General features: G+C 43.9%; 1 protein-coding gene across 1 annotated transcript in view; it reads right to left on the bottom strand.

Annotated features, from left to right (window-relative positions):
* GALNT9 (polypeptide N-acetylgalactosaminyltransferase 9) overlaps positions 1 to 27,653 on the bottom strand; it is a gene marked incomplete at both ends in the record, with an annotated part of 95,964 nt that overhangs the window by 8,215 nt on the left and 60,096 nt on the right. The window contains one exon of the mRNA XM_080355186.1: positions 2,585 to 2,770. Within this exon, the coding sequence (XP_080211312.1) occupies positions 2,585 to 2,770 (186 nt within the window). The remainder of the gene's footprint in view (positions 1 to 2,584; positions 2,771 to 27,653) is intronic.

Below are 27,653 nucleotides of genomic sequence, written 5' to 3'. Positions count from 1 at the left end.
TTTGTTCAGTGCCCTGCGCGTTTCCTGCAGAAAGGTCTCTGTACGTTTACAAATGAGGTCTAACGTGGGGCTGCAAGGCAGCAGCAAACTTAGCTCAGGCTTTATGAGAATCCCCAACAGACGCCTGGTTTTCAGGAGACAATACAAGCGTAATACTGAACAGGTTTTTCTATTTCCCACATAGGGAGCTTGCTGCGCTCACTGCTGTGTGCTGCTGCATACTGTGGCACAAGCTCGATGCAGCATCCATTCCAATGAATGGTAATTTACCTGCTACTTCAGGCTACATATGAGGAGAGCAACTCTCAGAGGCACTCAGCACCATAAATCATTCAATATAAGATTCCTTTATCACTAAAATTGTTGAGGAATAGATCATAAGCAGGGGCATACCAAATATTTGGTTAACTAAAATAAAGCTATGCTGACCTGCTGCTGAAGGTTATGGGAATATGATCTTATAGACGTGTTCAAAGAGCGCCTGCTGATCGAGATACACGTTATGCACAGATCCTCAAGAACTTAGAAGGGAACGAGTTGTGGAAAAGACGGTGTGAGCTATGAAAGTGTTTATTTGGATAGGTTTTGGTATGGAAGAATAGATGTATGTGAGCTGTCCCTTTCTGCCGTGTTCTAAAGGAGGGTGCCCTGCTCGCAGTGCCATTCCTGCAGACCACAGGAGTGGAAAATCGAACAGCTCCGAACACGCCGTGCCTGCCCCTGTACGAGCTGCACTCGTCATGCGCGGGGTACAAGAATGAAATGTCCACAGAATTTAGTATGTGGATGGACTCTTTTTAAGCAGGCAGTGAGGTTCCTAGTTCTGCAGAAGGTTTTTCTTATGGCTTATACCAGCACAGTACTTGTTAGTCACTCAGACTGAACACTACAGTGGAATAACTGTGAATACTAACACCAGCTTCTTTTTCCTGAAAGCAAATGGGGTTGTTTTTACGATGCACATTTTATCAATCAATTTATTTTATGGAAAGAAAATTTTGATGTTCAGTACTTACGCTGATTTTATGTCTCTTGATGTAGATGTGCCCCCCCTTTTTATTTTCTTTAGAGCACTGCTGTACAGCTCAGTGCAGAAAACGACATAAATAAGTAATCTTAGAGAGATTAAAGGAAATCATGTTTTGGTGTAAATGCTTATTTAAATGTCTTTTCTCAGAATTCATTTGCAGAAGGCATCAAGCAAACAAATTTACCAAGGTTACTTCTTTTTCCTCTCCTATTTGAAACATAATATTTTATCAAATGGATGCAGACAAGGCCAAAATGCCCCTGAAAACTTAGGTGGATGCTGCTTTGTCTTCCTCCTACTATCCTGGAAATCTTGTATGGGAAAGAAGTTCTGCAGTATTGCCTTGTTCAGACAAAATAATTCTCTACAGTGACCTCTCATGCCAAAAGAAGTCACCAACACGTCTTCATAGAGACCCAGCTTTCAACACAGCACCAAACATCCATACTGACCAGCAGCAAGTGAATTTGGCCATGTGTGAACATCGGACACTTCAGACACCACACGGGGAGGAATAAAACCTCGCTCCTTCAGGTGTATGTATTTTCAGAACTACAACAGGAATCAATAAAAATGGGGTTTGATATATTACCTAGGTACCAAAGTACAAGTGGGTATTTTGGACACAGACTAAACCTGATCACGTCTTTGACAAGACTCCCATGACCCTGATGGACTCTGGGCCATAACTGAATATTCACAAAGACACTGTTGGGCTGGTGATTTTTCCTGTTCTGATGGGAACTTTCCTGTTTCCATGTCTTCAATCAGCTTTGAACGAATGCCTCACAGGAGGGTTAACTGAGCCACCTGTACCTACAGGGAAGTGTGCTTCCCTGTGCCCCGCACATGGATCATCTGGATGCGAACACCACTAAGACACGGCATCGGTCAGCTTCCACCCGACTGGCACCGAACTCAGACCTCTGCTCTCCAACAGTTACACACAATGGAGATGTAGCATGTGACGTACTTACAGAAGAGACATAAATTGAATCTACAGTTTATCTAATATTTATATTACACGGATTACTAGAGGTCCCCACATGCCATCTACAATTCCTTTGCAAGGCAAGAAACAGAATGTGTTCACGTCGCAACTCTCAGCCTGTAGACAATAAAGCTGGTTAATGTGTGATTCTTTTATCACATACTTCGGTTTTTATGCTGGTGAGATCTACTGAGTCTCATGATAAATGGTATTTATTTATGGACATTTCTGCAGCCCTCACCACTGTAGCATATGAACACCTCAAAGTTTAATGGCATCCCAAATTAACGACTTCTTCTGAGGAAGCACATAAACCTGAAACATCGTGCTCTAGAAATTACAAGCCTGTGTCACCTCTCCGAGCACACAACACCCAGGAAGCAATTTTATACGGCACAACCCTCTGTGTTGAGCACACACCAGCATGAGAGCGCTCTTGCCCCAAGATTCCCCCACTTACAATTGCCATCCCTGTTCAACTGTAGCACCGTCCTGCAGCTCACGGAGCTCACTGGGGGCTCCCACCACCGCTCCGCTCGGCAGGGAGCGCGGCCCGCACTTACCGCCATGGGGATGTTCCACGCCATGTACACGTGGGACTTGAAGTCGTCCATCCAGACCTCGGCGGCGCGCAGGGCGTTGCGTTTTGCATAGTAATCGATGTCGTTGTTGTAGGGCTTCTTCGTGCGCTCGATATGTGCCACGCGGGAACAGGGCAGCACCTCCATGCTCCCTCCGCACTGCCACACCTGGGGAGTCGGAGGAAAAACAATTACAGGACTTTTTAGTTTATTTTACTTTTTAAATTTCTTCTTCAGGTGATACAACTGCTGCTTTTCAGCTGTTCTGCATAGAGTGTTCCCTGGGTGGCACTGTTGAAGGATTCAGAGCAATCACCCGATTTACCTGCGCTTGGGGGTGAATCTCCTCCCTGCACGGTGACTATACACAAATGCAACATGAACGCAGCTGCCTGTGTTAAGTACACAAGTCTACATGACATAAATATCCAAGTCTTTCCCCATAATGTCACTGCTCTTGGAAGCATTAGGCAAAAGACAAGTGATAAGGTGGTAACCTCTATCACAGGGACTAATTTCACCCAGTGCTTGTTACTGAAACTTCAGCACAGAGCAGTTGTATCTGCCGGCTGTGTTTGGCACTGTGTCAGCTCTCCAAATCAATGAACAGACTTCTAATAGCTTCAACGTGGCTGCCAGAAAAAATTGATACACGTTTAGGTGTAAAATAAGCATTTCAGATGACGTGTTCCACACCAGAGCCTTTTATGTGGGGATTTGAACATCACCTTTGGAAAAGAGAAGGAAACAAGTTACCCACATACACAATACCAACAGAAAAAAACCCAAAAGGCATGGAAACATACTTATTTTCTTATTATGGAAACTTAGACTTTGATTGTGAGTCAGTCAATTATTCTTCTCTCTTTCTGATCGGTGCCTGCAGGCTTCGCTGGTTTTCACAGCGGTTCTCCCTTCACAAACACCCTTATCCCATCTTCACCAAGATACAAGATACACCTGGTACAGGATGTCCCATGGAAATTTTAGCTGAGGATAAGACACTAACCTGAGCACAGGATGAATGGGTAAATCTGGCCATTAACCGAACTGTGCATTTATGTAGCACAGAGGCCATGGCACACGTGGCAGAGCTGCCAGCGCGGCAAACGTTTCCTGCGCTGTGCTCACACAGGGACAGCAGCGACAGAACCAAGAAATGATGAACTGTCTGTCCCTGAGTTGCTGAAGATGGATAAGAGGGGCCAAGTGGAGATGGTGTCACCCAGCCGTCCCGGTGCCACCATGTCCGCACCGTCCCATTTCTTCCTGTTGGTAATTGACTGTCCATGGACCTGTCCCTTCAAATCAGCAACATTCGGAATGATGCAGGGGGAGTGAGGCTGATGCATTTTGGTTCCCTAAGGTCTGCACCCAGTGCTACAGTAGCTGAAATAAATAAAGGATATTGAAATATCAGCAATAACCCACTGCTTGCCAGGCGGCCTTTGACTGAGCACAGGAGCTCCTTTCCAGGGAGGATGCGCTCCCGAGCAGCCCTGGGGCAGTTCTGCTCCCATCCTGCCTCCTCGGGGACAAAGGTAAATTGCCAGGGAAGCGGCAGATGAAAATCTTCTCCTCCAGTTTGGCTTTTTTTTGTTTCCTTTACTACTTCATGAGGTAATATTTATTTGCTGCTTCCCAAGCAGTTCTGCAGTAAATCACCGGCCACTGGAATTTACATTTGATCAATGAAATACACTGATAAACACACGGCTCGTAAATTTGGACTGACGTATGCTGAGGCCTTCCAGTGCTACAAAAAAAGAAAGGAATTAATTGATTTTCATGATCAGAATGGGAAATGAGCAGTACACTTTAATATACTGCTCTTTGCCCAAGCCATCCTGGAAGTCAGCTATTTAATGCACAGCTCTATTTTTTTCTCTTGATATGGTTAATGACCTTGTAATTTTTATTTATATATTTTGGTAGCAAAAGCAAATACATTATCTGAGCGACAGGTTTATTTCCTTCAAATGCCAGTGTTCACACAAACCTCAAAAGAAAAAGGTACTAAACTGCAACATTAAAGGAAACAGTTCAACACAAACAGGTATTTATCAGTGGTAAATTCTCGGCAGACGAATCCCCAGGGAGCTCAGACACCCGCTCTGAACAAGGCACAGCGGGAGCAGGAGCAGCCCCAGGTGGGCGATGCTCAGCACCAGTGGAGCTGCCTGCGCTGTGACGGCCCCGGCGCACGTCTGCATTACTGCACATCTGCATTACTGCACATCTCCGTTCAGCCGCTTCTTTCCCCTGGCCCTCCGCCCCAATTTGCTCTTTAAAGAGACAAAATCTGAAGAACAGAAATGAAGGAAACAGCCAGGAAATAATCAAGGAAATTTTGTTTCCTATAAAGATGCTAATTTACCCCAGATGAATTCCTTTTCTGCTTCGCGTGCTCCTGGGCTGGCCCAGCCATAGCTCCATCATCACCATCATCATCACCAAATAGGCTCTGCTCCATGTGCTCCTGGGCTGGCCCAGCCATAGCTCCATCATCACCATCATCATCACCAAACAGGCTCTGCTCCATGTGCTCCTGGGCTGGCCCAGCCATAGCTCCATCACCATCACCATCATCACCAAACAGGTTCTGCTCCGCGTGCTCCTGGGCTGGCCCGGCCATAGCTCCATCACCATCACCATCATCACCAAACAGGTTCTGCTCCTCAGCCCACGTGGCTGCGCAGCCCAGGGACACGGCTCTGCTCCCACAGCATCACACTGTGCAACATTTTCAGACATGATCAACTCATTCTGAGAGACACTCCACTTATTTGCTAATTGTAGTTAATTTCTAATTTCAGGATTGCTCTTTAGGCTGCTATAAACAAAATTGATAGCAATATAAATGTTACCATAGCTGTGTTACCTTGGCTTTTTTACTGCTAATTATCTCAATCAACTTTTCTATAAACAGATATATTAAGTATTAAGGAGAACAAGTACCCACATCAGGGGTAAATTGCAAACGGAATGATAGAGTTTGTGGTTGCACTACAATTATTTACTTGCACTAATTATTAGCTATTCCTGTACACCTGAGATCTGGCTGTCCTACAGAAAAATGTTCACCATTTGTTATACAGTACTTAATCCAACATCTTATTCCATGCACCAAAGACAAGCTGAGGTGAGACAGGGTCTGCCATGACCTCAAGTGTGCGGCACCAGAGCTCCCTGAGCGCAGCGGGTATGGGATTTACAAAGGCCAATAGACTGCAATGCTGAACTCTTGCTAAACAAGAAGTTGTTTTCTGGGTAAATATGATTTCCCACAAGCACTTGTTGCTGAAGATCCAAACTACTGTTTCTGTTAAAAAAAAAACAAGCCAAAACAAGAAAAACAACAAAAACCAAACAAAAAAGCAACAAAAAAAAAAATCCAGAAAAGGTCCTAATGATTATTCATCATTTCAATTACAAACCACAAACACATAGCTTCACCAGTTTACGGATGACATTATTATTCCAGTTGCCCCAATGACGAGCACTTGGCAGAGAGTTGCTTCTCTCAAAGTAGTATGATGAGTGTCAAGGGAGTGTTGAATCCTCTTGCACAGAGGTTTCAGCCCAGACTGAATATGACCCTTTCTCTTTGTAGGAAAGTAAAAAATTTCTAAGATACTTGATTAGCCTTTAAAACTTTACGAATGTATTGGGATTTGACCTCTTAGCTTTGTTCCCTTAGGGTTTTCTAATGTTTACAGACGGATTGCTTTCAGAGGAAAAAGGTAACGGGACCGTCATGTTCTTGCAATGAGCCACTTTTTAAAAGTTCTTCTGGTGGCTCTTGGGTAAGCAAACGTAGAGGTTGTCCTTCACGTATGTATTGGAGGTCACCCAGAAGCTCAAGTCAGTAAGATCTCAGATGTGCCAACAGTGAGAAGATAAACCCTCCTGTTAACCTCTTACAGAAGAAAACAGATAAGAATGAATAAATTGAAATGTGTTCTAGAGACACTCGCACTCACCGCCCGCTATCTTTCTGTAAAGATAAACGTTGCGTGTAAAGAATTAAGTCCAAGAAATTAATAGACTCGCTGCTATGTGAGGGAGAAGATGGGATTTAAAGTGACATTTTAAATGTCCCATGTACTTCAAGCACCTTTTCTAACAGGCAGGTAAACACATTAGCCTAAAACCAGGCAGAACGTCTCATAGCATCTGCCTTCAGCTGCTACCCAAGCTACGCCAGCACGGGAGTGAAAGGCAAAAGTTGTTCAACTTTTTTTCCCCAAGGCGAGTTCTCAGTTGTGTAACTTCATTAGTTCACACTTCCAGTCTTTTGCTAGAAAAATAACGATTACTGCACGTTCAACCTGCAGCAAGAAGGCTGAAAAATGATAAAATGCTTCCTGGCATTTTAGCTGAGACCACAGGGAGGAAGAATAAAGAGTGGAATTTATTGATGCTTCCATTAGAATAAAGTCATTCTTGAATAAGAAAATATTGAAACAGACTGTCTAATGAAGTGATCACAAAGGGTCTTTTCAAAGGACCCTAAGTGGAGTCGTCCTCATTTGTTTTCTCTTTCCACAACATCCCCTCAAATGATCTTTGCATATTGTCTGCACTAAATCCTGCAGGGTTGCTATTTTATCGTAAGGAAAAAAGCTTTTAGGCTGCAAGGGATTCATTCAGTGAGAGCTATTATGCTTATTGTGACTCTGCTGCAGAGCCCAGGGATTCACTATATGCTCATTAGATCCTGCTTTGTTTCAAACCAATCTTTTCCGATGCAGATTTTAGCATGCTGATCTACTTAGAATAACACCTTCAAAAAAAAAAGGCTGTTAAAGTAAAAGCTTTGTCTAATGCAGAAACACCACAGACTCAGATTAATTACTAATACTTTAGACCATGAAGACATCTGGTGTCTCAGCTTGATTTCAGCTTAGAACATGGTTCCAAGAAGCCACAGGACTCGGCGTCACAGGCACAAAGTGACGCCGTGGGTGGTCACGGAGCTCAGAGGCCACGCTGTGAAGTCACCAGGGATGAGGCACATTTGTCAGGTGGCTGGTGCACAGAGACTTGTGTGTTCAACCTTTGGCACTCGAAGCCTTTAGGCAGTGGAGAAGAATCACGGCGGAGATGGTGGCTCAGCAGGACCTGTGCAGGACGGCAAAGGGAGCAGAAACAAGTCCCCAGGTCCGACGCTGGATGGTCAGCGCTGGGGAGCTGGGACAGTTTCACCTCTCAAGAGCGCTCTTTAAATTCACGCCTGGCAGCTGTGACCTGCAGAGGTATTGATGGTGAGGGGTGTGCTCTTGCTTTCCAAAGCTTAATTCTATCTTGTTCCTCCTCTATGACCTTCCCAAGGGAGCGGTTGTACAAACACAGAACGATGAACATTATCATCCCAGAGATACACCTGATAGCTCATTCTTAATAGTTCTATAAATCTCACTAAGTCTTAGTGCTTTAAGTGTACGGCAGAGATAATACTGCTGTAAGGAACGCTGTGAACCCATCTCTCATCAGTACAGCATCCAGCCAGCCTGGTGACACTGCATTAATGCCTTCTCCCTTGTACTCGGATTAGCACAACTCGAGCTGGAGCTGGAATTGATACTGAAAACTGATCTCTAGGATAATTAAGAACACATCAGAGGTGAGCTATAAGAAAAAAGAATAGTTCGCAAGCAGAAGTATTAACAAATCATCATAGTAATTCCAGACATGCTTTCCCACACACCATTCTAAATCAGATCAGCAAACTAAATATGCTATTTATATTAAAAGACCCAGAAATCATCACCTGTTTATACTGGACAAGTTCACCTGGTGTGAATAAGCACCTGCTCACTAAACCAACACATGATTCCTGAATTCAGATGACGTCCTGTTTTCTGCAGTAAGTGCCAAATCCTTAATAAATGTAAAATGCAGACGTGTGTGCATGTGACTTTCACTGACCATTCCTATGTCCGGGACAATTTTGGGCACCTTAGGGGAAAGGCACAAAGGGGACAAGAGGAACTTTAACAGAACAAAGTGCTATTATGTGCTAGTCATTCACTCTGCTTAAACGCTTTATTGCTGCTATTAATGGACAGATGATATTAATCACAGGCTGTGAAGTGACTGACAAACTAAGCTATTTTATATGAACAGATTGCTTAGCATGTCACCTAAGGAGCTGGTAAGGGATGTGATTTGTACCGGCTCTTCTCATGTCATTTCTTCAGGACCAGTTATTCCCAGTTAAGAAGCTTTAGACTAAGGCTTGCGTTAGTTGACAAATTACTTTGTTTGGAGGATTTTTTTGTTTGTTTTGTTTTGTTTGTTCTGTTGTACAATGAAACCAACAGAAATGTATCAATGGTGACATGAAGAGTTTGCCAGGCATATTTCTATTCCTTAAACCAGAAAGGACACATTCCATCTAGCATAAGAATGTGCAAATACATATACGCATTTGGCAGGATTTTTCCCAAGAGCTAAAAGTGTCCTCACAATCGAACACTGTAAATATTGGCTTCAGCTTATTGGGAAGATACTGTCCTGTATTATTAAAGTGCTGAGCAAATAACGGATGTTCTTTGTTTGCGAGAGATTTCTAGAAGTTAAATATATGTAGCTACAGATATGGTTTCAAATTGAACCAAAAGTGTCCTTGGTGTTCCAAGGTGCTTGACAACAACAAAGTTTGTTTCAGATCAAGAAAAATATTTTGTTTCAACAACATCTGAAAATGCCCTTTTTGAGAATGTGAGTTAATGGATTCTCCCTTGTCAGCAGTCAAATTTAGATATAGAATATTTTTTAGCCAAATCTGTATTTTTTTTTAATTATTTTGAAAATTACTATCCCATTATAGACAAAAAGTTCATTAGTTGATTGTAAGGAAAACATTGACACTTAATTTTTCCTTTTTATGGCTTACTTAATTAAGTCATTAATCATAATTCCTCACTCCTGGGCTGGGAACCCACACTCGGCATCTCCGCCATAAGCAGGTTTCCAAAGCCCCCAGCTGGAGACAGAGCGGAAAGCAACCCGGGGGGGAAAGGCCTCGCTCCCGGCTGGACACAGCACCCCGCGCTGCGCCAGGGACAGGACACCTGGAGCTCACAGTGTCACCTCATTCATCTCCCTCAGCCCCATGCTGAATGACGTGGTGACACCGGCCACGCTGGGAATGGCGGCAGCGCTGCCCCTGGAGACAACGGAGACACAGCTCAGCAGAGGTTAAAAATGTTTCTGTATCATCCGTCCTCACTCGTACCAAAGGACTGTGATCCTGACACCGAGTGGCCTGCAACACCCGCTGCGAGCAGGGGGAGCAGCGTCCCCATCTCATAAACCAGGAAATGAAAATGGATGCACTTCACGCCACCTCTTGATGACTCTGTCCGTACAAACATCCACGGCCTCCACCAGCTTCTTCGCATGGAAAGGGTCAGAACAACCAGGACAGGTGAGACGAGGGTCTCAGAGAACACTCAGACAACGTGCTCAAACCATGGGTGCATCCCTCCCCTCGGTCCTGTCCTCCTTTATCCCTGCCCTCAAAGGGGTGCCAGATGTGACCGGAAAAGCAGAAAATAAAAACCAAATACAGAGTTTACTTAATGAACATTAATTTACTTAATGGCACTTTATGTTCCCAGACAGCTGCTATGGTTTTACTCCAAATTATACACTTCAACTACAGTTCGGCTAAAATGAAGAAATAAAACCAGCTCCTCTATTCCTGCAGTAATTTCTTTGTTTCTGGAGGATGGTAGCCGTCATTAAATACTACTTGGCTTCGTTAAAATCTGAATTTCCAAGAAGCAAACGGGAGAGTGCCGCAGGATTAAGTGATCCTTTCATCACATGCCCGGTGCGTTTTATCCGCGCCGGGTCACAAGTGCTCTCCATTTACCGAGCTCCAGGTTTTATCTGACGATTTATTGGTGCAGCCTTTGTTGTAAACACTTTGGGCTGCCAAAGAAATAATCAAGAGTCTTCCCTACTTTTCTTTCTCAACCTGAATACAATTCTCTGTTAAAAAACCTTTTCTGGTAAAACAGAATGGATGATAAAAAAACAATTACAGGGGCTGCATTGCTTCCCTTATCATCTGTAAGGATATTTGAAAAAACTACATCATTTTTATGAAGGCACTCTTCTGGACCTTCAGTTCATTTAATTTTGCCCTGGAGCATCTTTGCTGTGAGTAACACGGAATACAATCCACTTGTCTGTCCCATTGCCTCTAAATCATCTCTTCCCATCTCGTCTCGGAGCCGGGCTGTCACGAGCAGTGTAACACATCTACAGGGATGAAATGAGACCAAAGCAATAACTGCGGCCGAGGCCCCTGGGGATTCCTCCCGAGCGCGAACCACAGTGCCCATTGTATCACAGTCCTGCCTGTTGCCCTGTGTCAACGTTCACTCGCTCCACTGCTCCTACCCCCGGTGTTTTCAGAGGAGTTCCAGCCTCAGCTTCTGCTTTGTCAGGCGATGGCAACAACTATTTCCATTGCCCATTTCTCTTGTCACCGTCAACAACTCTGGTCACAGCATCTGCTCTGTGGCTGAGCTATGCTGAGCAATCCATCATTATATGCAGGATGCTGTTTAAAGAACAGCTCTGCAGGAGAAAGGGCTCTGTGGCTGCTCGGGTCCCACTGCTGACACTCAGCTGCTGGTTCTGCGGTTTGTTTTGGTTGGGCCAGGTGAAGATCTTACCCAGAGGTGTTCGTGCCAGTCCCGGTCCATTCCCTCTGCCCCCAAAACATCACCGCTCCTTGAGCTGCTCATGTAAACACCCCGTCATTGGCATCAATTGTAATTCTAAATTATACAGTCTGGTTTAAACGCTTTAAATAATAGGAGCTGCAGCCTTGTATCATTTTGACAGATTTGGGAAGACTAAGGGCATGGTAACCTACATTTCAGGATGAGGACAGAGAAGAGGCAACATCTTCTTACCCAGTTTTGCTGGAAACAAAATGCCTGACTAATTTATGTTGACATGGACCTTTTATTGGGCGAATTTCAGGTTTTTAAATGAGCAGTTCCGTGGCTCTTAGTGTGACAGCAGTCGCAGAAGCTTCAATCACATCCACATGCCACATATGCACGTATTTAAAAACCAAAAGCATTTTAGAGATCCTCTAAAAGACAGACATGGACAGAAAGAAATATTTCCTCCCATATGCCATAGAACAAAAATTGAATATAGCGAAATCAAATATCTCATTCAAAGTCACATCTGAATCTATGGCAGAGACAGAAATCAACTCAGATTTCTAATTTTTGGGCTGGTGCCTTAGCTGAAAGATAATCCTAACGCCAGCAGCTCTGGCCAGGCTGGGCTCGGCACAGAACACGCCGTTTTCCCTCATTAGCTGATCCTGCAGGATTTCTGCCAGGAAATGTCAGTTCCGCTCAGCACTTCAAAACCTGAGTTCAGCCCAGTTTGTCCCACCTTCGTTATTCTGAAGAGCAATGGTGAGCAAGGCCAGCGCTGCAGCGCCCACGCAGGTTCAGAGGCAAATCAAATAAACAGTCTGGGTGGGATAAGATGAATGTAATGAGTCATCACCTTCCAATTAAGAGCTACTCTCTTAATTTTTCTTTCCCAGTGTAATTTAACTGGGATCCTCCTTCCAGATTAGAGGCAGTGATTCCTGATGGTCCCCGGGAAACAGGCTGATAAATCCTCATACATGCAAGTTATAAGGCTGGAAAGACACTGTTCTTAAAGACGTCTAAATACTGTCGCCCAATATCTACAACGATTCGTGTCAGAATGGCCCGTGAAGCCCTTGGAGAGGGCTCGGCAGCACCATCTGCTCCCTGGAGAGAACACGTTGGGTATGTTCAGTGTCCACCCGCATTCACAACGCTGCAGGTAAACCTGGCCCAGCCTGGTCAAACCTGGGCTGGAACAAAGCTTGTGCAAAGGAAACAGAAGTCCTTCTCTCTGCTTGACAAATTCACTGTATTTCACTCATGTTCCTTCTCAATAACATAAGTGTGTTTTTAAATCTCAAAAATACACCATGCAGTGAGGCTTAAGAAGCCCGAGCTATTTTCTGAGAGAAGTCCAAGACACAGTTCATTAAGTAGCTGCATGGGAAGAAATTCTCCATCCTAGCTCTTTAAGACAGCAGAAAAAGACATAGTGCAATCTAGTAAATGGTAGTTAACGCTAGAAAAATTCTGACTTCAGATTTATGGTTTTTTTAAACAACAAAGCCTTTGTAGCGATGCTGGACATCTACAACTGACCAAGACCTGGAGCAGAAACGCCGGGCTGCCTGTGCCAGCTGCCAGGTCAGGACCCTGGCCCTCCATCCAGTCCAATTGCAGAAGCCTGCTAGGAGTTATGGGGATTTAACCTTGCATGTTAAATTTACAAAGTATTGCAGAGCAGGAAGATACCACGGCTCAAAAGAAAGCCTGACAATCAGCAAGCTCTACGTTTCCCATTTTTATAAATGATATATAATTTTTACATATTAAAAATTAATCAGGCAAGCTCCCTAGGCTGGGCTCAATCCAGCCCAATAACCCTTTGATGTAGAATTAGAATTTCTTCAAGCAATATTTTTCCTTAACTTTCTCAGGCTATGATTATTATAACTACAGTGCAAGAGATACAGATGGAGATTAATAACTCCCCTTCCCAAGGGGAAAAACATTGAAAGCAAAGTGCATCACTTTCTGGTAATCCAAGACACGATAGAACAATGTCTTCCTCTGCTTTTAATCACTAAGGATGTGCAGTAAACCAGAAGTTATCAAGTAGAGCCTGTAGCTCTCGATCCAGCCAAGACTTGGCTGCTTGCTTAACTCTACAGCTCTGCATTATCCCATTGACTATGGCAGGACCACTCACACAGCTATAATTAAATGCCGATTTAAGTGACTTGCTTTTGGCTTGTTAACAATTCACTGTCAACGCCTCCACCTGCTCAGACTGTCGCTTTCTCACTTGCAGTGGTTCTCCGGTGTTAACCCGAGTCTAAAAACTCCTTTTAGCTCCAAGTTGAACAAGCAAATGTGCTTCTGCAAACACCTCTGATCAGAGCTGGTGAAGAGCCTGCTATCTCTCCTACTTATGCAATTTTCCTAACAGAACAGTACATCACACTTATCTCATTAGCAGTAATCACCTCAGGCAGTACATACAATGTAGGTGGCTTTTCTTTTTTCTGATTACCTAGGAAGTCTCGCTGTCTCTAATTTTCCATGAATCTCATGAATCGCCGCTGAAATCTTTATAGCTATGGCAGCCTGGAATGCAATGCTCTAAACTAATTTTATATCCAATAAAACAATTTAATACCTAATAAAGTTTATGAAGAAAGTGGCACACTTCTAAGCAGTGCTTGGTAACAAAATCAAGCCAAAGATGCTCGAGGGAGAAAAGCCTCGTGTCTGTGAGCAGCGGCCTGGGGCACGGTATGTGCTGACATCCCAGGTGAACATCAGAGACCTCACAAAACCAACCGGTACCATCTGCTAATCTTAAACCGAGCTTCAAAATGAAATTTTGCACTGTTTTTATCTTATGGAGAAGTTGTGTTGTAGAAGATGATCCCGTATTGCCAAGGAAACAGTGTAAATAATAGACTGTAACTCAGTTTCTCAGTTTTTCAACTTAAATGACACTTGGAGGCTTTGAAGAACACGCCCTGATTGAAGTGATGACTGCGAGGACTTTGGAGAGACCTCATCCTGGACACAAACTGCTTCAACCTCTGACCAGCTTCAAACGCCAACAGCAGCCCATGAGACACGTTACCTGAACCAAAGTGGAAGTGCCAGCCCTGGTTCTTCACTCCAGCTCTGGATTCCACAACTAGAAGAAACAATTTGTGGCCCTGAGATGCTCAGCCTTGGTGCAGTATTGGAAGTTGGTGGATTATACCATGGTAAAAACCCTGCACGCTTTCCCTCCTGCCTGTATCCTGCTCCACCATCCATTTCTCCAGTTGCAAAAGAAAAACAAAGAAAAAGGTGTGTGACCCTACGACTGAAATGAAAGTCTGCCCAACATAAAATAGCAGGTTACCTGCAAACATAGTTTTAAGCATTTTCCCTTGTATGGGTGGGAACTTCAAAACAGTGCTCAAAACCCTGTGTTATACTGGGATGGAATTAGCTCTGTGACTGCTCTGGATGCATCTTTGCGTGATGGATCTCTGTAATCATCTGCTACTTAATCAAAACACAACCCAGCATAGCTGTGATTACACCATTTCAAATGATGAGTAACAGCCTCCATCTTTTGTTTTGATGAATTCCGAGTCCTCTACGTAGATAACATGGTTAATTTGTTATTTAGAAATGGCATTTAATCAGTGAAGGACATTCTGAATCTGACCAGAAAAACAAAACCACCCCAGCGACAAAAGGAATAATCAAACAATATTTGATAAATGCAATCTGATTTGAACAGTTTTGTCCAAAGTGTTGAGCTTAGGAAAGCAGGCTAAGTTAGCAACATGGAAAAAACCCCTAACTCCATCTTGTTTCACTTCTCTGATACTTCACAAGTCACTACATAGGAGGCAGATTTACAAAGAATTTATAGTAGTTTTGTATTCTGAACAGATTCACTTGGTCGGCAAGAGAAATGACATTAAATATACAAGGCAGAGCTGGTTTCAGTCAAGCTTGGACTGTCAGAAGGACTACAGACATTAATATCAAACCGTGACTACTTCTAATAGAAACTATGCAAAAAGGAAAAATAAAATGTGTTTTCTAAAGCAAAAAGCTGAAAAAAACATGTCTTGAGATGATAAAGAGACTATAGAAAATTCAGGTACTGATTTCATGTGTATTCACTTATGTAGAATATATATATGTTAGAATCCAGCATAACCTTGTGGACAGGGCATTTCCGTAAGTCTGAGGAGGAGAGCTGGGCTGGGTCCTGCCCAACGTGGAGGAGCTGGACGAGGCACCTCGCACCTCAGGGTGCTCACAGGTAAAGGGCGGATAATAAAATCACCTTATGTTAAAAACATGGGAGAATCAGAAGCTGAAAAAACATACAGAAATTAAATACCTCGCTTTTTTGTTTGTTTTTAAAACAGCGTAGGCGTTTTAAAATACTGGCAACCTGCGTCCAGATAAGAAGACAGAACTTGATGCTGACTTAGAGTAAGGGCCCTCCAGACATCACTGGTTGCTGGAGGTGTCTCAGTTTGCAGATGGTCAGTCCGGGACTGCTTAAAGAAAAGGGGTCAATGGACACATCTCGTTAGCCACCTGCAGTTGTTTCCCAGTTTAGTAACAGCAAGGGGGTGATGCTGAGCAGGGTGTCCCCGTTTTGCCACTGCACACTCCACCGTATGATGCAGCACGGCACGTTGTAAGTGCTGCCTGCACTAGATGGATGGTAGGAGAGTTTCCTCACCCTAGGTATCCCGTGGTATCATCACAAGTAGAAGGGCACGTGCCATTAAACATAATTCTGAAGTGCCATTCGATGAAATGTTTACTGCTCCCAGCAATTTGAGCAAAATACGTATTAGGACAAACTAGTATTTTATGTCAGCAATGGATGATCTCTACACCAAGAATGAAGTAGACTGTATTTAAGTCTTGAATCTTCAAAGACTGCAATTTAGACCGTTTCTATAGGGTGAACATTACAGCGCATATGGCTTTCAGCATTTTCAGCCGTCCTGGGTCACAGAACAGCCAAGGTGCCCCAGGGCAGCGCCCGCCGGTGCTCCCCGAGCTTCCCTCGGGCTGCTGTTCCACAGCGCTGCTTCCCCAGGGCTCCATACAGCACCATGAAAAGTGGTGCTGGGACAGCAAGATTTGACTCTCAAGTAGGTACAAAAGAGGAAATTCACTGAAGTTTGGAAGAGAGATCAATTCATTATCAGCTTTTCTTGCCTTTTTGCAACCCTGGAGAGAACCAAAGCCTTTAGGTCACCAGCCCTGGGTGACATTAGCACTTGAGGCAGGTTTGAGCTCTAAGTCATATTATGCTGGCCCATCTGTTGGTGTGGGATAATGTACCTACAAACACAGCAGCCCTGGAAGCGCTTGGCTGTCCCATTACGGGGGTGATTAGCAGCACCGGCACACATTCAGGCAACTATTGCACTCAGACAGAAAGAAACAGAAATACATTTCCATCAGCTGAAATGCAGAAACTGAATCTATAAACATAAAGCATCTGCTTGGTGAAAGTGAAAGAAAAGAGGAGTGAAAACCGAGAGAAACATCACGGCTTTAAAATGATAAAAGCCCTTCTAAGAACAATATACTGTACTTGCTGAAATGTGTGCAGCATCATTTGTCAGTTATGAAACTTTAAAGTGAGGATCAAAAGGTGCTCAAAATGGAGTACTTACATGACATCACTCTATTTTTCTTTATCTGAAAGCCATACGGTGCTTTTAGTACAAAACCCCATGAATGTGGCAATCACATTCCTGCCAAGTAAACTCGCAGCGCTGGCTCGTGAGCCTGGGGCAGGATCAGCAGGCGCGGGGATGGCAGCGGCCGTGGGACCATAGACACTGCCGAGGAACACAGCGGCCACCAAACCAGGGACACCGGCTCTTCTCACCAGGCGCCACCTTCTCTAGTGACCACCTTCTGCAAGCTGGTCTTTGAAACCCAAGTAAATATGAAATTAATTCAGGAAAACAAGGTCTAATATTTCTATTTAGACTCTTTCAAAGCAGCCCTAGGCTGTAGACCCTCATGGAAAATGTCTTTCATTTTCTTAAGCTGAATAATATAAACCAAGCTCCACCCCGCTGTAAAATTGTGCCAGGGATGTTGTAACCATGACAGGTTAAAAAAAAAAAAAAAAGAGAAAGGTCAAAATCTTTCTACATTTTCTATGTACACATGTCACCTAATAAACCAGATTCTTACCACAGCTTTGGCTATGGAGAACACGACTCCCTATCTACTTTATCACTACTATTTCTTTCTTCCATTGTCATACTTTGGAAACCAAGTCACGGACCCACACATATTTGTACCCGGCGCTTACAGAGATCTCAGGTCATATCTGGAAAATGTCCCCCCTTTTCCTGACCTTTCCCTGCATGAGCTGCACACCCAGCATTGGAGAACAGGCGTGTGTGACCGCACGCGTGTGACCGCATGCGTGTGACCGCACGCGTGCCCGGCCAGGAGGGGAAGAAAGGGGCGCAAACTGCAGGCCAGGCTGGCACCTAATATTAAAATTACTGTTTCCACTCCACTCGATTTTTGGTGCTAGCAATGGAGCCAGATGGATTTACATCAACAAAGGATCTGGCCTTCACTTTTTTCTGAATTGCCTCTGCTGGCCGCATGTCAGAATGAGTCTTGGGCATTCAACAGGGCAAGGAGCCAAGATTGCCGCTTCATGGATTTGTTTTCCAAGCTTCTTTTGGAAGGGTTTAGTGGTATTTATCTGCTGCAAGCAAGTGGGCAGGGCTCACAAGAGCAGCTTTGTTCGGCGGGTTCTGGTGTCACGCAGGCGTGCTGCCTGACTCGAGTACCTCTCTTCTGCGTAGTGGATCTGTTACTTGTTTGCTGTCAAGATGCTCCTGGGTATCAGCCCCCACTTCTTATAAAGGGATTTTGTTCTATTATTTTTCACACTGTCCCCCTCCAGCATTTCAGCCACTCTAATACTCGAGGATGTTCCAAACAGCAGAGGGATAATGCAGGGACACAGAAAACCTTTAATGTTGTGACTTCAGATTATCTTTCCTGAAGTTGTTTTCTTTTGAAGTGGCTTCTCAGTCCCCAAATACCAATTTGTCTTTCCTTGGCCTCTCTTAATTCCTCCTCAATATCTACTTTAATAAAAGTTTTAACTGCTGTGGCTTTCCTTGTGTCCACACGGTCCCATACTACTATTACAGTCTCTGCAAAATAAAGCAGGATCAAGAAGCCAGCCCCTTCCAGCCAAGCTGACCCTGGGGAATAAAGAGCCTCTTGGCCTCTTGATGGAAGTCATAAGGACTTTATTTTCCCCAGAACAGCTAATTTACTCTTTGAGCCGCAGACCTGGGCACAGCCCCAGTTCCAGCTCTGAGGAGACAGGACCTGGCACTAAACCTGTTGCGCATCTGGTCTTCAAAAGCGAAACAGAAGGGGGTCTGAACAGGAGCCTTAGTTTGAACATCAAAACCACAAGTCAGCAGCACAGAAGGTACCAACAGTACAATCTCAAGGTGAGAGTATGAGGCAGAATAGGCAGATAAGGGAAAAAATAATATTACAAGGCCCTATTTCTCATCTCAGTAGCACTGGGAATGAACTAGACAGGATTGTCCTCTGAGCAGGTGAAGGAGTGAAGCACATGCACGAAGCACGAGTTCCGATGCATGAGGCATTGCCAGGCTGTCCAAAAACCCAGCACTCAACGCAAGCTGTTCCGATTCACTGGTGCATGAACACAGAAATAGCTCGTCTGGCACCTCTCAGCTTTCTTCAGCATTACGGTTCCAAAAGGACTATGTCTGCAAAAACATCAACAGCTTTCAGCTTGCTAAGACAGAAACGTTTGACACGAGGCTTTTTAGCACATTTGAAAAATAAACAAAATTTAAGAGGAACATGGATGTGGATCCGGCGCAGGTTCCTGGTTTACACCTCAAACTGGGCTGGGCCGGCATCTCGTTTACAAAGAAACCGCACTCGCCTCTCAACGAGAATCAGACACAACCCCTTTATCACTGGCCATAACCGAGCCTTAGGACATAGCTCAGGATTAAAAAATGCAATCTGAGCAGGTTTACACAGGTCAGATGAATAAAAGCCTAATGGAGGCGATGGGCAATAGCCTGCACAAAGGGCCAGCTGAGGTACGTGAAAAAGGAACATTAGATTGCTTCCCCAAAACCAGACAGCAACACCATTAAACAAAAAAGTTACCTTGTGATACTGCACTAAGTCTAGTGATGAATGTGCTGGAAACCCAATGCTTAGTTTTGTGTCACCACCGTAAATCAGAAGTCATTTCTCGAAAGTCCGAATGTTGTTCTTTCTTGGTCCATCTTCAGCTGTGGGTTCTCAGTTCTAATGGGAAGAATACAATTTATAGCCCAGAACTTGGAGATGATTCTCACAGTAGATGGACGCTTGTCTCCTGAGCTTAGGCTGACATATCTGACATATTTCTTACTCTCATAGATGCTCGGAAGTTTTTAAGGAAGCCTGAAGTTGCCAAAAAGCAGAATGAGAAGAAATAGCCTAGCACACGGGGAGAAAAAGAGATAAGAAGCAAAGCTTTAAAATTTTAAGGTTTTAAGTCTTTGTTATATAAATTCTTCATTCTGGAAAGGTTGTCTTGCTCTTCACTATCAGACCAATACTCTAGAGCCTTCAGGTGTCCTTGTAGTCTGCACATAATCCTATGCATGGACTAAAGTCACGGAGCCCAGGTCACGTCCCCTGTCTCACTATGTGGTCACAGTACAACAGAAAACCCACGTAAGGGTTTTAGTGGTGCCGGACACTATCTGACATTTTCCCTTTTGATTCAGGTATTTGAGGGGTTGTCAACACTAAAATAATTAAGCTTGGTTAATTAAAAGATAACAAAGTGAATGTATGTAATTAAATAAACATATCAGACTGCTATGAAAGCTCTAATTCAGGTGTAAATGGCTTTACATTGAAGATCACGGTTTAGCAATCCAAGGCCACTTTGTGCATACGTGTTAACTTCACACTTTGAATCGATTCTCTCTTTCTGAATCAAATCAGCAAGACATTAGTTTCTTTAACATCTTCGCTGGAAGGATGTGTCAGATCCTAGAAACACACTGAGATTTGTCACAGACACGTAACTGAGAGAAGTGATTTAGTCTTTAGTGTTGACGTGAATGAACAGTTTACTGCTGCCTTTTTGAAATGCTGAAGTGAAACACTGTGAACAGTGAAATGCATTAATGTCAGCTGGAGAAGCAATCTAGACCCGGAGTCGGTAAACACAGCGACGAAAGGCAAAGAGGAAAACAGCTTCACCAATATAATTGGAACAAGCGCACATGAAGCTCTTTGCACTTTGCCGACCTACCATACCCCATACAGGATTTGTTATAACAAACAAACAAGGAAAACCACCCCACACAACACCCCCCACACCACAACTCTGCAAAATGACGGCAGCATTGATCCTTGCTGTGCAGACGTCCTGAAAGCGGCTCCTACACCTGACCAGACCGACTCGCTTGGAATTGCAGTCCACAGCACCTGCTTACAAGATGTGTATAATAACACATTAACGAGAAATTAACCTGTAAATTAATGCACCATTAGGTTTCTGATTCAGATCTTGTCATTGAAAATAATGCCATAGATTCAATAAGCTATCAGGTGTCTAGCTGTCTTCTCCCATTTGCACACGACAAGGAAGCATAAGACACTCCCGATTACCAGTTCTGTTCATATATCTGAATTATTCAATTAGGTTTTTCTCCCTTTGTGAAAAAAAAGTGCAGATCACACAGCATGTGCTGAGAAACCCATCTTAAGTCTTAGTAGATATCTTGCATTAAAAGATCGAATGGGTTGAGTCTGAGGTTTATATTACTTGCTAACACTGATGCTCTGAACAGCCTTTTCAAGTTCACCCCCAGCCTCACTAACCCTCTCTGAACTGGCCGAGTTATGGTAACAAAGGCTGCCACTGTGTGGTCAGTTGTTTTAGTATTCAGGTAAATACAATATACTTCTCCTTCTTCATTCCGTCGCTGCAAATGGGAAACTGGAAAACAAGCAGATCCGTGTGGTCCCGTGCCGCCCCGGAGGCGCCAGCCCCGAGGAGCCGTGCCCGGGGCGCTCTGCTCCCGGGGCTGGAACCGGCAGGACCGCAGCACAACTGGGTCTCAAACAGACCTGTCCTGCCCCTTCGCGTCTGACCTCAACCCCAACCAGCTCTCGCACTGGGAACAACTGCGACGCTCTGCCCGTGGAAGGGACAGCTAAAACCTGTCCCTCTGCATCTCTTCAACCAATCCCTCTTCTGGTCTGAGCCCCCCAGGGCAACATGCACAGTGCAGTAAACAAATGTTAATGGGGCTCATTCTAGCCAGTTAATTAATAGTTCTTCTCAGAAACCATTTAGTAAATTATTTCAATGATGAATAGTGCTTTGAAAGGGTTTTGCAGTTACTAATAACACTATTCTGTCTTCCTGTTCCACAGCTGGTTTTATTAATAGAATCCTTTCACAGACGAGGGCTGATCTGCAAGAACATTTGCTAAAAAAACATTCAGAAAAAGATGATTTACAGGCTGTTCTGAATCCCTAAGCCCGAAGAAGTTTTAGGAAAGCATCAGGATGCTGAAGCTAAGGGAGCTGGGCGGCTTTCGGAACACAGAGCCCGACATTGCGGTGGAGAAGCTGCTCTGAGATTTCTCACTTTCCATAAAACACCAGAGTTTCTAACAAGGAAAAATTCACCTGCTCCTTCTCTTATTGAACTTGATAAAGTTTAATGGGCTCTACTGATTCATTTTCACTTAATTGGCTCTAAGACGTTACCTCATTATTAGTTGAGCTGCAGGCATTCACACCATCTCGGAAAGGTAAATTGGTCCTAAACTCAGAGAATTACTCCTTTAATTAGGTTGAATTGATCAGAAAGGCTACAAAGATCACCTGCATTAACTACAAATCAGCACTCATACCCTGCCTGGAGTCGGGGAGTGGCAAATGACCATCGAGGCCTTGTCTGGTAGCACCCACGAACACCAGACCAAGTTCCGAGATGCTCCAGCAAGACCATCCATCCAACATCCACGGACTGCAGCCACACCTGGCTGACATTGGTTACAGCATGAGCTGAACCTTCTCAGAGCAGACGCCAGGAGGGAAGGATGTTGGATGGGTCTCCAATACCAGCCAAACAGCCTCAAGCTTGGAGCCAAAATTCTGTCACTCTGCTACTCCGTGGAGCGTCTTGTTCACGGATTTTCATGAGTTACCTGGCTTTGTAAACCACCCATTCCAGAGCTCCCAGTGGTATGAGTGGCTTATCATCACTTGCCATCAACTGTAGTATATCATGTACATTAGTAAGGGTCCCTATGGAAACACAGCATAATGGAATCGGTTCATTTTCCTCAGTAAGAAGAAAAAAACAAAACCAAACCAACAAGACTTCTGCGGAAATAAGCTTCTGAATATGTAAAAATTAATAATTAGGCGCTAACTGTTTCCTTGCCAAATGACAGAGTAGGACAATGAGAAGCTATTCAAGACGTTGGTGCCCACCTAACTTAATACACACTCCGGGAGGGATTTCTGAAATTGCCCAAGTGCTCTGCTAAGTGTCCCATTTCCAATGACATCTCTGCTCCAGAGTCATTCAGGTGAACCTGAGGATTCTCCCCTTCCAACATCCAACCTATACCATCAGACGGCTCCCAATAAGAGCTGAAGCACATGTACTCAGCAGACACTGCCTCTTGGATGGTGCCAAAACATATTGTTAAAAGTTTCCTTTCAAGTTCCATCAAAAACCAGCCCTTTGTTAGCATACAGATACCACTGCCTGCAAACACTCATAAACCAATCTTGGTTACATGCAAAACACCTGTACTCTGTATTCTGTTATGGCTATAAATTTGTATTATGCTCCTTTGCACACCAGTATTTGTCTCTGTTGTTTAGTGCACCTCTGCACACTGCAGAATTCATCAGGAAAGCGACACAGCCATGCAGCGTGGCTATAAATCAGTGTTGAGTCTGAAGAAATGCTATTGATTTTGCAGGGCACTCCTGGATTTGCATGTTTGCTGGTTAGCTTGACCGTAACACTGTAATGTTCACGGAAGAATATCCTCGAGTTGACCGTGCTGCCTAACCAGGGCTGCACTTTGGCAGCATGTTAAGGCTTCACAGAACACCAGTGAGGAAAAAAAGCCCCAAACCAATCAATTAAGAGTCTTAGATTTAGCCAAGCGTAAATTTTAAGAAAGGGTAAATTTTATAGCTTGCTGTCTTTAACATTTAAGTAGAGCGGGAGTGAAGAGCGAACTCTTTAGCTAATACGCTGAAGTGGTTCTTCTCTTTCCAGCGCTCTGAGGGGTGACCTTGGCGGCTACAACCAACCAGCCCGCGACTCGGGACAATGCTCCCTGCAAAGCAGAGCAGACCAGACGGGGTAAGTGCATTTATGCTATCAGGCAGCACAAGAGCAGATTTAAGGACAGAGCCAAGGCTTCTGCAAACACACTCCAGCACAAGCACAGCGCTCACTCTAGTTTACCCATTTATATAACACAGGTTGAAAACGCACACTCCCAGAAGAGCAGAAGCAAGCACAAAGCCCTGCCTTGGGCAGAATGAGGACACGCAGACCTGCAGCATGACACCCTGGTAAAAGCGATGGGGAGAATGGTCCTCATGGGAAGCACCTGCAGGACCTGATGCAAGGGATGCAAGTCAGAGGGAAGCTAAAACATCACACCAAGAGATGGAAGACAGGGAAGGATGACGACGTGCTCCTTGCAAACCTTGGTACGCACTGTGAGCTGCAGACACCTCGGCATTCACAACCACCGCAGGACACCCAGACTTGTGTCACTCACCTATAAAATCTTAAAACTGCGAGCTAGCTTTAACCAGCCTGCAATCAATGATTGAAGGAGAGGCAACTGGTAACATATCATGATTAGCCAGGTAATTTGCTTCATATTTCCATTAATGATCCCAAGGGGCATGATTAATTGCTGCAGGGGGCAGAATTTCAGCATGACTAGTGGGGAACTTGCTTTGTAATATTGTGAATCCCATTACCATTAATGGAAATTTAACAGCCAAATCCCCTGTGGATCACTTAGGAAAAATCACTCCTTAAGGTTAAAGGGGATTGCTTTAATAGGATTCTAGGACGCTTTGATTTAAAAGTACTGTAAGCCTCCAGTGCCGTGTAGAAACACGCATCCTACTGATTTTTGTACATCTCTTGTTATTATATCTATCACACTACCCTCCTCAAATGGAATTTCGAATCACAGATCAGCGTATTGAAATGTAAGGCACATTAAGGGTAAGTTTTGTGGAAGTTATTAAAGGAGATTTATTTGCTAAATTTCTATTAATATTAATGGGAATTGCCCAGCGACAATGCCAGACACTACTCTGAAAATGAACCCTAACAGCAATTTCTCAGGCTCCTTGATTCCTGATGCCCACATATAGCAGAATGTACATTACACACAAGTCTAAAATATGGGCTGGGAATCTAGATAGCACATTGTCATGGTAAATGACACCTACCACTTCATCTCACACTCATCCGAGATGTACACGGCGTCTCATAAATGACTTTCTGGAGTGTTTGGCATCAAAAGCCAATCCATGGGTGTCACTCAAACCTAGCTAAAGGATATGTAGAAAAATATTAACTTGTCACTGTAGAGCGCCTCACTGACTGTCAGTCACTAGGAAACACTGCTGACCGAGTGCTCCTGCTGTTGGGCAGCCAGGATGACAGAGAATTAAATTCTCCTTGAAAAGCAAGGCTTATCTTCTCCGGCAACCACGGCCCGTTGAAATGGACACCCAAAGAGTCCCCTTTAGACACACATCAAACAAAAGGGGAGCTGCAAGTAGGGACACTGTGTCTCAGACTGATGGTAACAGTTGTCCCTTTCAAATTTTTCCTCCAAACACGGAGCATCTCTAGAGGACTTTACTGCACCGTCTTTCTAGAGTCAGAGATGAAGTCAAAGGAAAGCCCTACGACCAACTGCTCTTCTCCCTGTAAAACACAAGCCTCTTCTACTTTTCTTCCGAATTAATTTCCATTCAAACGATAACATTTCCTTTACAGTCTCATTTCATGTCACAGAGGGGACTCCTGCTTAAGTTTTTTTATTAAAAAGGCTTTTTTTTTTTTCTCTCTCCTTCTCACCTAGTTGAGGTTTCTCCTCTTAAGGAACAAACTCCCCAGACCTCTAATGCTCCCCTGACTTTGAACATCCATTGAGAAAGACATTTACCAGCTTTCCAGGGGGCTGCTTGGGTGCTGAAGGCTCCGGGGTCTGCAGCAGCGCTGAGTCCGCAGAACCTGAGCCGGGAAGGCTGGACAAGAACCAGACATACTGGCCAGAGCCAACACACCACTGAGAAAGTGGCATTTGGGTTGGACAGGTGGATTAATGGGGAGGAAGCGGAGCAGTTCAATATATGCAAATCACACAGCCGCATTTAATCACGTGAATCCATTCTCACAACAGGATATTGTATGGCACAAAAAGTCCCTGAGGGTTCATCTTTTGCCTTACTCTGAAGTGTTAAAGGTTTACAGTTTGAGAATTACTGTTTACAAGTTCTGAAAACAATAGACACGGTGAGCAGAAAGACTGAGCAGCTCTTTTGTAGGCATGCAAAAACATACCCTAAATAATCTGTGCAGCCTTTCAGACTGAAGATGTTTCGACTCTTAGGAGCAAATCCCTCCTCATCTCATCTGGCACGTGTTCGAGCAGCCCTGATCCTAGAAATGCTATCGCTTTTATCTGTTTACTTTGACAGCTTCTTTGCCTAAGTCTAGCACAATACTTCCTCGCCTCTCACAGTATAATCTTCATCCTCTTCCCATCCGCTTTGTAAACATTTTTGTTAATAATACCAGTAATCAGAAAAGCACACATTCTGAGGCTTGGAGCCACCTGCCTGCACTGGCGAATCTTTCAAGAGCTTCTATATGATTCTCAAAATCCTCCGTATCAGGCAATTTGCTTCTCACCACCCAGCACTATGGCTGACCCTATTTCCACCAACATACCCTGTTTTACCTTCTTTTCCTCATTGCTGCTCTGAATACACACAGTGTGGGATGGATCCCTTGTGATAGGAACGGCCCTTTCTGCCTCCCACCCTTCCCTCCTTCCATCTCGGCCACATCACCTTATTTCTACATATAGGAATTCCTGTGGAAGTAGAAAACCTTTTCGTAACCTCTTCCTTTGCAGTTTACCACTACGCGTATATTGAGAGTGCATCAGTTTGTCAGAGCACACAAACAGTCTGGCGTGTACACAACGCATTTATAGTAGTCCCTTTTAAATTATACATATGCTATTGATTGTGTGTATTAACAGAACACTTTATGTGCAAAAGTAATGAGCATGCATTTGTAGTTAAGATAATCAGAGCTATGCAAAGTGTTCACAATGAAAATTTAAACCACACCTAATTCAAAGACTCTGTTTCACTTTCATTTTGCAAAATTAATTGAAGTCAAAACACAGTTTCTCTCTTTAATTACTTTGCTACGAAATACAGCATTTCCATACCTTTCTGGTTTTGGAAAAAAAATGCTTCTCTATTTGAAATAATGCATTTTATATCCAACTGTCTCACAGCATCCCTGAGAGACCCAAACCAAGCCCTGGTCCATGGCCTCTGCGTACATGTAAATACGTATACACAGACACATACATAAATGGGCAGACAACTTATCCAGATGTGGAGACAGAATGTGCGTGCGATGCTGCAGAGAGAGAGTGTTTAATAAAGGGAATAGCAGGACATGGTTACACGTTTGTGACAAAGTCTGGCTTTCTGATGTGTCTTATAGTGGAAAGCATCGTAATATTTGATTCTAGATATAAGAAAGCTGAAAGTTCTTAGATCGAGAGACATAAATGAAGTGGTATTGGAAAAAAAATACCCTAGACTCAAATTCTTTTCACATGGTCATTTAGCAACAAAAAAAACCCCACAAAAACAAACTCCCCCCCCAAAAAAATCCAAATCCCCAAAGAGTTCCTTATTTAAAAAGAAAAATGCAGTAATTGATATTGTTAATATTTAAACTATGCATAGAAGGGAAATGAAGAATCTCAGTCAGGTCATACAGAAAATAACAGAGAAGAAAACACGTACTATAAACCACGCAAGTTTCTCTGAATATCTGCGTTGGTTTCCAAATAAAAACTCCCTGTATAGGAAAGATCTGACAAGCAAACCAATCACAGCCAGGCAGCATGCGGTGTAGGATTACAGCACACGAAGAGGTACTTCCAGTGCCCCCATGTTTGTTTTATCTCACCGAGAGCCCCGTTTCTGGTGTCCCCCGAACCAGGCGCCC

The sequence above is a fragment of the Nesoenas mayeri genome, assembly GCF_963082525.1.
Source record: "Nesoenas mayeri genome assembly, chromosome: 17".
Lineage (NCBI taxonomy): Eukaryota > Metazoa > Chordata > Aves > Columbiformes > Columbidae > Nesoenas > Nesoenas mayeri.
This window is presented reverse-complemented; position numbering and strand designations above follow the sequence as displayed.